This window comes from Manduca sexta, chromosome 1 (assembly GCF_014839805.1).
Source record: "Manduca sexta isolate Smith_Timp_Sample1 chromosome 1, JHU_Msex_v1.0, whole genome shotgun sequence".
In the NCBI taxonomy this organism is placed as follows: domain Eukaryota; kingdom Metazoa; phylum Arthropoda; class Insecta; order Lepidoptera; family Sphingidae; genus Manduca; species Manduca sexta.
In genome coordinates this window covers 1,579,697-1,595,215 of record NC_051115.1, presented here as the reverse complement: position 1 = coordinate 1,595,215, position 15,519 = coordinate 1,579,697, and the positions used below count along the sequence as shown (strand labels likewise).

At 34.6% G+C, this 15,519-nt stretch overlaps 2 protein-coding genes across 3 annotated transcripts in view; both read left to right on the top strand.

The window, feature by feature from the left end:
* Positions 1-11,911, top strand: part of LOC115454104 (leishmanolysin-like peptidase) — a 103,499-nt gene extending 91,588 nt beyond the window's left edge. For both annotated transcript variants that reach the window (XM_037436333.1, XM_037436331.1), the window contains exons 13-18: positions 3,152-3,284; positions 4,247-4,406; positions 5,762-5,856; positions 7,146-7,217; positions 7,577-7,708; positions 8,126-11,911. In XM_037436333.1, the coding sequence (XP_037292230.1) occupies positions 3,152-3,284; positions 4,247-4,406; positions 5,762-5,856; positions 7,146-7,217; positions 7,577-7,708; positions 8,126-8,266 (733 nt within the window). In that variant the 3' untranslated portion in view covers positions 8,267-11,911. The remainder of the gene's footprint in view (positions 1-3,151; positions 3,285-4,246; positions 4,407-5,761; positions 5,857-7,145; positions 7,218-7,576; positions 7,709-8,125) is intronic.
* Positions 11,912-12,218: 307 nt separating this feature from the next.
* Positions 12,219-14,264, top strand: LOC119188610. Its single transcript, XM_037436344.1, has 3 exons — positions 12,219-12,302; positions 12,987-13,262; positions 13,940-14,264. The coding sequence occupies exons 1-3, from the start codon at positions 12,281-12,283 to the stop codon at positions 14,128-14,130; spliced, it is 489 nt and encodes a 162-aa protein (XP_037292241.1). The 5' UTR covers positions 12,219-12,280; the 3' UTR covers positions 14,131-14,264.
* Positions 14,265-15,519: the final 1,255 nt, after the last annotated feature.

The window sequence follows — 15,519 nt, the reverse complement described above, 5'->3', positions numbered from 1 at the left end:
CATGACTTGATAATATGGGGTTTAGTATTTAGTGCTGTATTTAGAAGTTGTTTTAGCATTAATTTCCTATAGGTTCTAAAGGTAAATAAAAGATGTAACGTAATTATTAATTAAGGCTTGTGGTAAATTTTATTGGGCGAGCATTTAACTCAGAATTTCATTAATAACATTAACTTGGTGATGGACATTTTCAATAAGTTGTTGCATGAAATAATGCCTTTGTAACAACAATAAAAAACCTATTGTATTTATTTTCTCTTCTCACTTTATCATATACTGTAGCCTTTACCCTAAACTGATTGAAAAGAGCAACACCAGAGTTTCTTGCCCGTTGTTCTCTGGTGAAAACTGCTTTCCGAACTGGTGGTAGAGTTAATATTGACGGAATCTAAATAATGTATAACATTTACAGATTCAAATAAATCATTGCATTTCATTTCATTATAGCCACTTGATTTTACTTAATATGTTTTGCTTTATAAGTTGAGATTTGTGCTCATAAAATTGATGTTTATAAGCAATTGTCTCAATATTTGTGTATTTATTATTTTTATTTCATTACAAGCAATACCACGGACAATTCTACGATAGAGTAAGTCAATTAATTAAATATTTAATTACGTCGGATTTATAACTTACGCAATAAAAAAAATTAAAAATTAATTATTCATCACGTAGGCAAACATAGTTGCACTTATAAGTCAAGGTATATGAGAATATTTAATTATTACTTGAATAAAGTCGCTTATACAACTAAAGACAATTTATATTTGACATAAATAAATGAAAGACTATAAAATAAACAAAGAAGCCAGCGCAGGCTGGCAATGTCTCATGGAATAGAGTTTTGATTTGCATTGTATACTTAGTTTTTAGTTGTTAGATTTTTTCATTTAAACAGCCAACAAAACATACACCTTCATAGCTTTTTTAACAATTCAGTAAATAATTGCTGCAGTGCTGTTTTAATTACAGGCTGTCACAGCATGAACATTATTACATAACAATAAACAATTGGCTGCACCATAAGTGCAGTATATTCTAAATATAAGACTGAATGTAAGTTGGAGAGCCCTATTCCCTCTAAGGAGGCGAATCCGTCTTTTTTCACGTGGATTCTAAAGGAACGAAGGAGTAGGGGCCCTGGAGCCCTGACTATTTCCAAACAATATATTTAATTTAAAGCGGCGATAGCCTAGTTGGTTGTGGAACTGCCGAGACGAATATCAGCAATCAAAACCCAAACGCACCTCTGACTTTTCTAAGGTTATGTGTGTATTTGTGAATTATCGCTTGCTTTAACGGTGAAGGAAAACATCGTGAGGAAACCTGAGAAGTTCTCTATAAAAATTTTAAGAGTGTGTGAAGTCTGCCCGCTCTACAGCGTGGTGGACTAAGGCCTAATCTCTCAGTAGTAGAGGAGGCCCAGCAGTGAGATAGTATATACAGGACTGATATTTTTTTTTTATTTTACAAGCAACACTAACGAAACGGAAATAGAGTAAGTTATAATATTATTGTAAATTTTATAAAATATTATTTGAAGAAACCATAATTAAGATATGGGCTTACTACTCTAATTTGTATAGGGCGATGTATACTTAAAAAAGTATTTTAAATTAGTAGTTGATGGGACAGACGTTGTGCTATAATTAATTAAAAACATACAGTCTTTATAAACTTGTTTTAGCGTTAAGAGCTGAGGTTAAGAGGTGCTAAAATAGTTGTCAAAAACATCACCAGTTCCTAATTTAAACCCTTTTTGAAGAGGCAAGATGGCGGTTTATAAAAAATATATTTTTCAAACGCGCGAAGTTCACCATCGAATCAATTCTTGTGCGCTCGGTCCCCACACACGCACGCCCGCACGGTGGACATTTGTCGCGACCCTAGACACTCAGTTAAGTGTATACCTCATGGTTGCAATTCACATTGAGGCTATAAGGACTCGCGAACTGGCGTTCTCCCCTCCCATTCTAAGACAGTTCCTTATCCTGCTCTCACAATTCCTTCCCAAGTTTGCTCCATGTCCCCGCATTCGCTAAGCCGCGAGATTCTAGTATCCTAGCAGGTTTACCCCGGTGTTGACTGCAGGATCCGATAACCCAAAAAAAACTCTTTGAAGATAAAGGGTCTGCCTGTTTTACTCCGTTTATTTCGAACAATCGCATGAAATAAATATCAGTAAATCTTCATGCTATATCTGAGCTTGAAATTATTGTAACTGGAATTATGAAAACCACGTCTTCTTCTTTTATATCAAGGCTGCCACCATTTATTTATCGGTGATTTTGCTAATGTCGAGTAATAATTATAGTGGATACAAAACAAAAAGAATAAAAAATCTGGTAATAGGGTGTTTGACTTATTTTTATTTATAAGTTTTATTAACGGTACGTCGTATAAATTCTAAAACAGAAGTAATCATTGAAATCTGGTGAAAAATATACAAGTTATAAGACATTGAAATTAGATAGTAAGGGGAGATTCAAAAACAGAAAAGGGACGAAATACTTGGGTATGACGTCAGACGTTACAATGCGCGCGAAAGAAAGAGATGGAGCGATATCCCTACTCCACACCCACTTCTGCACGTAGTAATATTTGAAATTTGAATTACTGCCTCATTTCTTATCGGATTTGAATGTTGTTTTCACAGGATTTCTTTTTCGTAATAACTGCTGTTAAATTTTAAAATGGACAAATTAAACATAGTCAAATACCTTATCGAAAAAACTCCATTTTGAAAAAGATAAACATTAATTTATTTATAAATTTTAGTAATAAAAATATAAACAACTAGTTGACCCGACAGACGTTGTCCTGTCTTAACTATGTATGCACGCGCGCATTCTGTTGATCGTTGACAGTTATTTCAAACCATTGACCGTTATGTAAAATTAATATTGTCGTTAAGTTTTCTTAAATTTTCTAATATACCGCGAAATTTTTTGAATTTTTTCTTTCATAAGAACCTTCTCCTGACAATAACAAACACAACAAAAAAAATAGTGTAATCGGTCCAGCCGTTCACGCGTGATGGCGTGACCAAGGGAAATAGGGATTCATTTTTATATATATAGATTATAATATGACAGATGATTGATTTCCGACCGACAGCCGTGTCTCAATAATAATTTTATGTTGACAGTCGGAAGAACCCAGCACCATTTTGTGAGAGGATCAAAGGCAACCCGTTGAGGACAGAATGCTCTCCAAGGAGGACTGCTGTGGTGCTCTGCAACCTCGTTAAGCATGATAATATGCTGCCAAGAATGTATCAGGTAACATCACACTACTTTATTCATTACACTTAGTCTTACTTATAATTTAGCAAAGCTATGCTTAGTTAAAAGCGGCGATAGCCTAGTTGGTTGTGGAACGGACTGCCAAGAGGAATGTCCGCAGGTTCAAATCCCAAGGGACACACCTCTGACTTTTCTAAAAAAAATATTTGTCTATTGTTTGTGAATTATCGTTTGCTTTAATGGTGAAGGATAACATCGTGAGGAAAGCTGCATACCTGAGAAGTTCTCTATAGGAATTTTCGAGGGTGTGTGAAGTCTACCAATCCGCACTAGGCCAGCGTGGTGGACTGAGGCCTAATCCCTCTCAGTAGTAGAGGAGGCCCAGCAATGGGACAATATAATATAATACAGGGCTGATATTATATATTACTAAATTTTACTCGCGGCTTCACCCGTGTCAAGGAGTTTTCCGGGATGATTTTTTTCCGACTTATTTGATATGAATCGTTACATTATGACCAAATTACACAAAAGCATTATAATTTATAGCCTATGTGTTATTCTGGTATACAACCAATATTACTGTAAAGTTTCATCCAAATCCGTTCAGTAGTTTTTTCATGAAAGAGGAACAAACATCCATATATCCATCCTCACAAACTTTCGCATCACTACATAGTATAAAACAAAGTCACTTTCTCTGTCCCTATGTGTGCTTAAATCTTTAAAACTACGCAACGGATTTTGATGAGTTTTTTTTAATAGATAGAGTGATTCAAGAGGAAGGTTTATATGTATAATAACATCCAATAAATAGTGGAGAAATACTGTTATTTTGTTATGTTATACCCGTGCGAAGCCAGAGCGGGCCGCTATGTTTTTATATACAACGTTCACAGTTTTTCTGTAGTGTATTTAGTATCAGCATTGCACCCGTGCGAAGCCGGGGCGGGTCGCTAGTTTATAATATTAGTATTTATATACTTGTTTTGTTGCAGCATTTCGACGTCCTTCCTGGTATAGTGCCGAGCGAGGTGGCGCATTACGGGGGCTCGGTGTCCCTCGCGGATTACTGTCCCTATCTCCAGGAGTTCACCTGGAGACACAAAGGGGAGCTGGTGAGAGGAAGCAGGTGTTCCTATGAGGAGAATACGCCAAGTTAGTTAATTGACATTTAATTTTATCAAAATACTTATGGGGCCGTTCAAGTATTACGTAACGCAATTTTTGAAGATTAAGATTAAGATTTTTGACCCCCCCACCCCCTTATGTTACGCGCCGTAACCTTTTCCTGTACGCCCTCTCCCCCCCCCTCAAAAAGTTATGTAACTCTAAACTGACAATGATTTTTTGGAATATTCACAATTATTTTTGTTATTGTTTTAAAATAAAAAAAACAATGTTACGTAAGTCTTTGTACGAGTTCCCCCTCCCGCGCCTGTAACATCGTAACGTTTTACTAGATCCCCCCTCCCCCCAAATTGCGTTACGTAATACTTCAATGGACTCCATAAAACTAGATCTAAAATTAAACAGACCCATATATGTTTTTTTTTCAGAATTCAGATGTTTTCATTCATGATTATCACTTTTAATTTTGTTTTATTCTTAAAAGTCGTAAGCACCAAATGACGTCGTATACGGCTCAAAACGTAATAGCCTTTGCTTTATTGTAAAAAAATGCGGATGCACGCTATCTCTTTCTCACGCACGCAGCGTTATGGCCAGTTACTCTCAGTGACGTCATAGTTTGTTATTAATGTTATTTGTTACCCCTTCCACCAAATTTCAAAGCTATATAACTTATTTATTATTGCGTGGATTTTGAAAATTCTTTTTATGTTTGATTTTGGATGACATACATTTTTGATTAACATATTTAAATAAGTAGTCAACTACCCCATTTGGCATGAAACTGTATTACAGCACATGTGAAATTCGAAAATAAAATAGTTTGTCCGAAGGTATCGGTGCGCGAGTCCAACTCGCACTTATCCGGTGTTTCTGGGGATTCACTTACAATGAGACAAGCGGCGTTAGAAGCTATTTTTACGGCGTGTAGGTAGCGATAAAGCATTATAGCCCGCGAAAAAAAAACGGCACAATAGAATGTCGACTGACGAGCGATGATTACCCCTCGACAGTCGACACAATTATGTCTGTTGAAGCCGGATATACACAGGCTGATCCCGAACGCGACACGTGTGCCACTATGGCGGGTTTTAACATCTTGTGTACGGTCGCTATCCGGGCGGATTTAAAATATATCCTACCACCAGCAGGCTTGCTTGTCTTTTTTTTCTTTGAATGACGAGACGAGCTTGCCGTTCCCTTGATGGTAAGCGATACGACTATAAACAGTAGAAACACCAACACCATGAATTACAAAGTATTGTTTGGTATTCCACTGCGCTCGCCTGAGACATGAGATGTTAAGTCTTATGTCCAGTAGTTACACTGGCTACAATGTCCTTCAAACTGGAACACAACAGCTTCATTATGCTTTTTTACAGAGGTGGACGTCAATTTCGCGCTAGAGAACTACGGGAAGCATTCAAAATGCTTCGATCACAGCGATAAAGTGTGGGAGCAGAAGTCTTGCCGACAGGTAATTTAACAATTTGATTTTTGAAAGGCAACAGGCAGGGCCGTAGCTAGGGGGCATTGTGGGGCAATGCCCTACCTTAAAATACTATAGCCCTACCTTAATATACTATAGCCCTACCTTAATATACTATAGCCGTACCTTAATATACTATAGCCCTACCTTAATATACTATAGCCCTACCTTAATATACTATAGCCCTACCTTAATATACTATAGCCCTACCTTAAAATACTATAGCCCTACCTTAATATACTATAGCCCTACCTTAATATACTATAGCCCTACCTTAATATACTATAGCCGTACCTTAATATACTATAGCCCTACCTTAATATACTATAGCCCTACCTTAATATACTATAGCCCTACCTTAAAATACTATAGCCCTACCTTAATATACTATAGCCCTACCTTAATATACTATAGCCCTACCTTAATATACTATAGCCCTACCTTAATAATCAACTAAATTATACATAACTACTCAATCAAAATATATGGAGCAGCGGGTTTTTTATTTCAAGATTTGGAAGTTGGTTCCATAGTAAGTTATTCGTATTGATAGGTGGAATAGACCCATTCGAGATTTAAGGTTATTTTTTACAATTTTTTTACAAGTATTATCCTGACTCATTCACGATAACAAGTCTTAAGAAAGCCAAAAATCGATTGACCAGCTCAGATCTACTAACATTTGTCACTGTCCTACTTTAAATTCAAGTCTAGCTACGGCCCGGGCAACAAGGTTATCTTAACCTCTTTAGCTACAAAAAACCTTTCTTAGGACTGTCTATTATTATTAAACACATTGAGAGTGGGATCCGATAGAATGTTGACTGACGAGAGAGATTACCCTTGCTCGACATAATTTTGCTGGCCTGTTTCAATCGGATATACACCGTGATTTTACAGTCGTTTTGGAACCAAAATGTGGTAACTTAGAAAAAATATAGGGACAAAAAAAATTGTGAATTAATTGTATTGATGATAATTAAAAAAAATTGTTTTTGATAATATTTTTCACTAGTTTGATAATGATAGTAACGTCGCGAGAATTATTCATTATGAATGGCACCGATGGTAGTGATCTTAGTACGTGAGAATTAGTTGCATTGCCACGAGTACTCATTTATTATTCGGAAACATTAAATTTTATATATTTTTCTTATTGTATTACATTGGTATTTTTTTTAAGTCTATTATTTATACAGAAATTAAAATTTTCAGTTCCAAAACGACTATAAAATAACGGTGTATAACATATTTAATAAATTAATCGTATATTCCAGCTCAGAGAGTGGCAACATTGGGGCTCTGGGTGTTACAAGTATAAATGCCAGAGCGGAAGACTGCACATCGTTGTAAGTTAACATAATTACTTCCCACCAGTGGCGAATGGTGAAAATCCGTTCAGTAGTTATAGAAATTTGACCCTACAGTCACAATTTTTTTTTTTTTTTTTTTTTTGGTTCACAAAACTAGGTACAATATTAATTTTAAATCGTATAAAGTAGTACATGCGATAATAGGGTACGTAGCAATAACATTGTGCCCTTCTAGATGTGAACATGCGAAATGGGCTTGCGTTTACTTAAACAAGTCAGTCTAAATAGTGATCAGATTTGTAATCAGTCTATCCCTGCTTAGACTCTAAAGTGCAGACAATATACGTATTTTTCTTTGTAATATTAGTATAGATTTTTTATGTCTACATTTTCAGGTGGGTAACTACACTTACACGTGTTTCCACGCTAACCAAGTCCTGCAAGTGAGGATTATCAAGGATGGCTGGCTGCACAAGGGGGGAGTCATCTGCCCCCCCTGTAGAGAGGTCTGCGCGGAAGAGTTTAAGGTATGTACTTTATAATTATTTTGTTTAATGATATTTACGCGAATGATATTGAAATAAAACTCTTTTTCGCATTTTTAGGCGGTTATTTTTATGAGTGGTGATAGCCTAGTTGGTTGTGGAACTGCCGAGACGAATGTCTGCAATCAAAACCCAAACACATCTGAATTTTCTAAAGTTATGTGTGTATTTGTGAATTATCGCTTGCTTTAACGGTGAAGGGAAACATCGTGAGGAAACCTGCGTCTGAGAAGCTCTCTATAGGAATTTTGAGGGTGTGTGAAGTCTGCCCGCACTACAGCGTGGTGGACTAAGGCCTAATCTCTTAGTAGAGGTCCGTGCAATGGGACAGTATATAATACAGGGCTGATAATATTATACAATATTTTATACGTATTTATCTCCTTTTTTAATTTACAGGCAAGAAAAGAATACTGCAAGGGCGGAGAAGAACCTTTACCACCGAATTTATATCCAAACGATATTTTAAAATGCGGCGCCGCGGCTGTCTCGCCGGCCGCCATCTTGGCAATCAGCGCCATCTTGTTTAGAATATTTTAATGTTGAATAGAAATGTTATTTGTGTGTTGCGGTCGGCAAAAATATATTCTGAATACATTGACGTATATCCTATAGACACGAACGTCCATATAAACTATTTGTTCAAAATCTGAACTAAAATGGAAATCAAAACGTCTCTGTTATAACCTATTTATTCACTTAAATAACAAATAATTTTACTTATTGGACTAATATTTTTAATTCACATCCAGTTTTAAACTTAACAATTCAGTTGAACATTGAATGTTCGGAACGCCAAATCTAGTACGTAGTACATATATGTCGATGATTTAAACCAATATACTAGACCAGATGTATAGAACTTCAAGACTCTATCACAGATTGGACAATTAAAAAGCGATGTACCCTTGGGCTTATACAAGGTCATTTTGACATTGCGTTACTAAATGAAACCACATACTCGTCTTCACCTTTGATGACATTGTGCCTATGTTAAATCTTAAAACATAGTTAAAAAGTCATTTATGAATTTTTAACTAAGATTTATATCACTTTATCGCTTATAGTTTGTTCAGAAAGAAAGTGGCCGAAAAGTGAATTAACTTTCGGTTTTTACATGCAACACTTCCCCGCCATTTGGTAAATGTTAAACTCATTGTCATGTATTGCCTTGTTATAAACGATCTTGCGTGTTCTTTTTAAGGTTTTTTGTATAGAAACATACTAGACTAGGGGATCGTCCTGTGTTTGATTTTGTACATTATTCTATATGTAATAGTTAATAATACGAAAAAGAAACCCTCCTGCGAAAACTGTATTAAAATTGGTTAAAAAATGAGCGAGTAATACATATTTCAAATATTACTGTGTGCCGAAGCGGGCGCGAAGTGGGGATATCGCTTCATCTCTTTCTTTCGCACGCGTCGTAATGCCCGATTACGTCACACGTGGGTATTGCGCCTCTTTTCTGTTTCTTGTTACCCCTTGTACCGAAATACTTATTCGCATCGTAACGTGTTACAAGAGCCCCTCCCCCGCAAATTGCGTTACGTAACACTTGTACGGGCCCTTAACACGGCAGTATAGTCGCCATCGCATCAAAATTACCTGGATAAGGCGAATGTAGACTCAAAGCCAACGTGGAAGACGTCCAGAGCTTTTTAATTAGTCTATGGTATGTTATTTTTATCGTGAATTATTGGTGTAGACGAGCGGTTTTTTAAACGCTGAAATTAACCATCGTATTGTCATTGTATTTAAATGTTTGATTAATTTAACGGTATGTTAACTGAACATTATGATTGTATAAGTTGGTTTTTATTTCAACAATTAAAAACAATGCAATTACCAATTCGTAACATAAATAGACTTAAGTTATGAGATTATGATAAATAAGATTAAGGTAAATATTCGGACAAGTCAGCGTTTAAAAAAAACGCCCGTCTACTCCAGACTCGGATTCCTGAGCCAGAAACAACACTGGACCAACAAACTGTAAATATTCTTTAAGTATACTAATTCTAAGACGTGTTCCTAACATTGACTATTTGAAAACATTAAAGATGGTTTATAATAGTACTTAATACAGTAACTTGCTGCGGTGTAGTACTGCTGACTCTACTGGTCGGCTAAAGTGATATAGAGTTTTCCTGCTCAGTAATAGAGTCTGAAATTGTGCCAGGTGAATTGCAATAAGGTTGATTCCTGAGACTGTATAGCTGACGAAATCTGGGTGTGATGACATAGCTACCTATCTTATGGAACAGAAATAATGGGCGATGATTTACTCCACTAGTTTTTAATTACCAAAAATAAAAAAGCGTTATCTGTTATAGTTCCTAAACACGTATTTCAAAAATATACAATGTCATAAAATTATCCCTGAATATTCTTTTGTCAAATTTCCATTAATAATTCTGGTTTTCTAACGTCTATTAATATAACTTGATATACCATCATCAGCCAGTTGCAGTCCACTGCTGGACATAGGCCTCTCCCACACGCCAGAGTCCAGTCTGCTGCTTCATGCATCAAGTTACTGCCAGCTCTTGTGTAAGTCGTCCCGCCATTTGCCTAGAAGGCGTCCCACGCCATGTTTGCCAATATCACATTTAAATATATGTTTGTTTTCCAAGTTTACGTTTACTCGATATGTACCAAGACATACAACAATTATGAATTTAAAAAATCAATTTATGACATTTTCTACGAATGTATGAAACTGAATATCACAGGCTTTGGATTTTTCATACTTGTGACATACAATAGACGTTTGTTGCTTCTTTGTAAAGTTTTCTGTTAATCTTAACAGTGCTGTTGGTTACATGTTTATTAATATACATGTGTAATTTTACTCTTTATTTATTTAATGTGTTTGTTTTCTGTTTCTCTTGAAATAAAACAACTATTAGACTGTATAGTACTTACCATCCTTAAATTGGGGATCATCTAGTCAATGTGAGGAACTAATCATTTTATTTACACTTAAATGTGCGGTCGTATGCCATAACTTAATTTATTTTATTACTATATTCTATTCTCGATATGGTAAAATTGTACAACGATACGTCAATACAAGAGAAAGTCTAAAGCAATTTAAAAAGAATTTTCATGGTATGATATAATTGTCAATCATAAGTAATAACCATACTGATGGATGAGAAATTATAATTTGATAGAAACAGTGGCGTCGCAAGGTAACCAAAGGCTCAACTAAACTATTTAAAATCGTTTATTCCGTAGTCGTATTCCGAATTCGACGTACTCCATATTTGTCGTAATCTCGATTCGTCGTAATAAATAGTCGACTCCATAAGAAAATTAAAAACCAATTACAATTTATAGACGAAGTCAGAGTCTGAGGGGACCCGGGGCGCTGCTCCGTCTAGCCCTCCGATAGCTACGCCACTGAATAGAAATTTGTCCTAAACAACTCAACAGAGTATTTTGAAAAGTTATGGAGTATGTTTTCACTATTCATTGGTATTACTACTGTTTATCTTACAGAACGACAAAATAATATCGTCATTTAGTAGCACAAAAACACGTTAAAAAGCCTAGATTTTAGTTACAGCGAACTTTTTTTAAGACTTGTTAAACGTAACGCTGGATTTACAAGCTAGCCTTTATATAGACTTGATAAATTCACTAAAATATATAAAATATGAAACGCTTGCGGTTTTGAACGTAGTACAATTTTATTATAAATTTAAAACTAGGGCGAGGGCGTTTCGACGCCGCGTTTTGGCGTCAAAACGTAGCGTCGAAACGCCCGTCTGCATCCGAACTGTAAATATTAGTACTTAAGTGTATGTCGGTGCTTCAATTGTGATTTACTTCATTCCTATGTTAGATTTTTTTATTTTCATTTATTGTTGTTTTTCGGCGAAATTTTATTTGATTCGTTGCAAACATATTGTGTTGATGTAAAAGAAATTGTTTTTCGAGTTTGTCTATAGTGAAAAATATGTTTTATATGTAAATTTTTAATTATATTTAGTTGCTAGTATTTTTCAGTCATAAATTAAAATGATTTATTTTACTTAGTATATTTAAATTCTTAGATTTTATAGTTTCAGATTCCATTGACACAATATTTTTGCAAAAAAAAAATTATCACTTAAATTCAATGTCGGTGTAAGCATTGTACTGATTTATATTTAAAAATATATATTTTGTAAATTATTATAATTGTTTCATTTTTCATCCTTCAAATTCAACCCGCCATAGTTTTTATTTACGCAATTTTCTTTTTCTTTTAAAGAACGAGGCAAAGATTCTCAACGAAAATACCATAATAATATTAGTAGGTAATTGTTAGAATTCAACATTTTTGTCTCTATTCACCTCTGCATTCCCATTCGCCAAATTTTACGGACTGCTTGGGTATTAGGTAGTAAGTAGAAATAAAATGAATAGCCATTTGTTTTTATTATCAGCTATAAACACGTTTAATTACAAATTAAATTACATTATAATTGTGTATGCATTACAGCGCAATAAAAAAAATATAATTACTTTCATTTCGTAAAAATCTATTCATAATTCGTAAATATGTACACCTTTATTTTATTAGGTAAGAATGTTTTATATATTTTATAACATTACATACGTTTGTTTGTTTTGTAAGCAGCGACAGCCTGGTTGGTTTTGGAACGGACTGCCGAGACGAATGACCGCAGGTTCAAATCCCAAGGGCACACACCACTGACTTTTCTAAAAAAAATATGTCTGTATTCTTTGTGAGTTACCGCTTGCTTTAACGGTGAAAGAAAACATCGTGAGGAAACCTGCATACCTGAGAAATTCTCCATAGGAATTTTCAAGGGTGTTTGAAGTCTACCAATCCGCACTAGGCCAGCATGGTGCACTAAGGCCTAATCCCTCTCAGTAGTAGAGGCCCGTGCCCAACAGTGGGACAGTATATAATACAGGGCTGATATTATATCTATTATATACGTTTGTTAGCCTGTCAAAGGTTACACAAACACACCGGACGTAGGTGAGCGCTTTAGACGCTCGCAACCTTTGAAAATTAAGTGATTAGGACAACCCACTAACGAGTTACGAACCTAAGCTCAGGACCGTCACTGGGAGAGGAGGATACATCAACGATTAGATATGAGCGTACTAAACAATCTATCCATTCCCGTATTCGTCGGCACGCGGGCCGGTACTATATTTCCTTCGTGGCAGATGTTCGTTGAGATTGGCCGCCGAAATTCGGTTAGGAAGGAATCATCATACAAAATATTTTCAGGTCTTTTATTCATAGAGGCTGAATCATACGTTCTTCTTCAAGTGAGGAAACAAGATAACAACTATTCAAACGTCGACGCGTTAATACATAAAGTGGTACCGTCGGATAAATTCGACAAAATCGCGAGCAAATTTGGCGCGAAAAATACTGACCTAAAACCTATTGAAAAAAAAGAAAAAGAGCGGGAAGCTAAAACAGTAGCCAGTATAGAAAAAACTATTCTTAAGTTTACTAAAAAAGACAAGCCTATGTTTCGGGCACAGAATCAGTATATTCGTAAGTATAAAAGTAGACTCAACCAAAACCAACGCAACAACCCACGTTTCCCCGGTATTGTAACATTTTTTATTGATGCTTTGCTCTTATTGGTGATAACATGATGATATATAGCCTATAGTCTTCCTCGATAAATGGGCTATCCAACACTAAAAGATTTTTTCAATTTAAAGCAGTAGTTCCTGAGATTAGCACGTTCAAACAAACTCTTCAGTTTTATACAGGATCAATTTGTCATTGCGTTATTGAAGGAAACCACATACTTATGTACTTAAAATAGTAAATAACACTTTACAATAAGTTACTTGAGCCGTAGATGTAAAATAAAAAAGTGAAAGTTTCGAACAAAATAAATATTAATAAAAAGTAATTTTAATTTTGCGTGTCCTAATGCCACTACTGCTACTTTAAGAGAATTCGTCACAGCGGCAGCATCATACTTTCAGTCAGAAATACACTCTCGCACACGCCATATTCGCATTAAACTACAAAATGATCAAAACATCAGAAAACTATAACAAGGATTTTTGGTGGAAATATTCGTTATTAATGGATGATTTTTGGCACAATGTCAGCAAAAGTGAAGACGAGTATGTGGCTTCATTTAATAACGCAATGTCACAATGACCCTGTATAATAGTAATAGATAACAGATTTAACAATGCTTTTTATTTCAGAGCCAAAAGTAATAAATTTTAGAAACAGTAAGCCGTCTTTGGTCTTCGAAATCAATTCTAAAGCTATTGTATCGACTATAAAAGATTTGCTATCTTCAAAAACGTTTCAAACATACTTTGATAAGTTTGCAAAGAAGGCGGCCATTATATATAGATCTATAAAAGATGATATTGATAAAGAATATTACTAACTTGTAATCTCTTTTTTAAATTTTAAGTTATGGCAGTTAGGCGAGCTACTAACTCGTCTCGACTTTTAGTTGTTAGGAACATCCTGTCCCGTGTCAAATGAAAAACATCAAATAAAAATCAATTTTAAAAAAAATCGTATATTTCAAAAAATATCACACAATTAAATAAATATAAAAAAGAAATAAATCAGTTAAATAAACACACTTTTCATTAAGCACCCTTTGTAGCGATTCTTTACAATCCTAACCTAACCTAACCCATCTCGCACGCATTCCTAATTAGTAGTAAAATGACAGCTTGCAATTTATTAGTCTTTACAGGAAGTTAAGATTTAATTTTTTATAAATTAAAATCCATAGCCTCTGATACAAGAATGTTGCTATCTATAGACATTTCTCAAGGACAATAAGCCATATTTTTAGAAGATTTCATTTTATCACAGTTTTTATATCATAATTTTCTCCCTACGTTTCGAAGACAATTAAATATTAAGTCAATATTTATAAAATCTCTTACTAAAATAACAATTATTAATTTGACAGTATCTCATTTAATATCTTGAGAGTGAAAATGAGATGCTATTATCTCCAATTATATCTACTAAAACTGGCGTTTAGACCTCGCAAAACACGCGGTTAATACCAAAAGCTGTCATTTTACTAAATTGAATTGTATAGTTGAGTGCACTTATCAAGAAGTCACGTCAGTAACAAACTACAATCATTAAGTAGGTGCAGATGTACCTCTCTAAAACTAATCATGGCGGCCATACAGTTTTATTACTAGTGGTTTGTGCGCTCACGTGTTTAAATATTTGAGCATACAATTTATAACTGAAATTGACTGAGTCATATATATTTGTAAAACAAAATTAGTCGCTTAGCGCACATTTCATTAGTAAATATTAAAATACATATAACAAATAAGAAAACACATTTCTAAATGTAAAAGTATCAAACTTAATGTCATATAAAATAAATCTATTTGTATGTAATATATAACATATAATTTTTTTGTGATATGCAGACATAATTTTACAATACTACATTTATTAAGTCTATTTTTAATAATACTCATACATAAAAAACTGTTTTAGTTGCCTTGATCTACGGATCTGACAAATTAATCATATCTAAACACCACAAATACAGGTAAAATCGAAAACGTACAGGAGTCTCAAAAGTTTTAACGGTACAATGGAATTAACTGTCAAAATTTATCAGAATGACAGTTAAATCACTTAAGGTGACAGACTAAAGCATTTACCTGTAACAGAACATCGAGCATTCGCTTTTTTTTAAATTCATCGATGTTTTGTTACAACCTGAATCAAAAACCAATCAAATTGGTGTAACATTATATCGAACAAAGGTTCGAGCACGTACGAC

What these genes read in the sequence shown, in the direction of transcription:
- LOC119188610 (XM_037436344.1), top strand. Translation starts at nt 12,281, where the DNA reads ATGTACACCTTTATTTTATTAG. An exon ending in GTACACCTTTATTTTATTAG is followed by an intron (nt 12,303 to 12,986) that starts GTAAGAATGTTT and finishes AAATATTTTCAG; the next exon opens with GTCTTTTATTCATAGAGGCT. An exon ending in GGCACAGAATCAGTATATTC is followed by an intron (nt 13,263 to 13,939) that starts GTAAGTATAAAA and finishes TTTTTATTTCAG; the next exon opens with AGCCAAAAGTAATAAATTTT.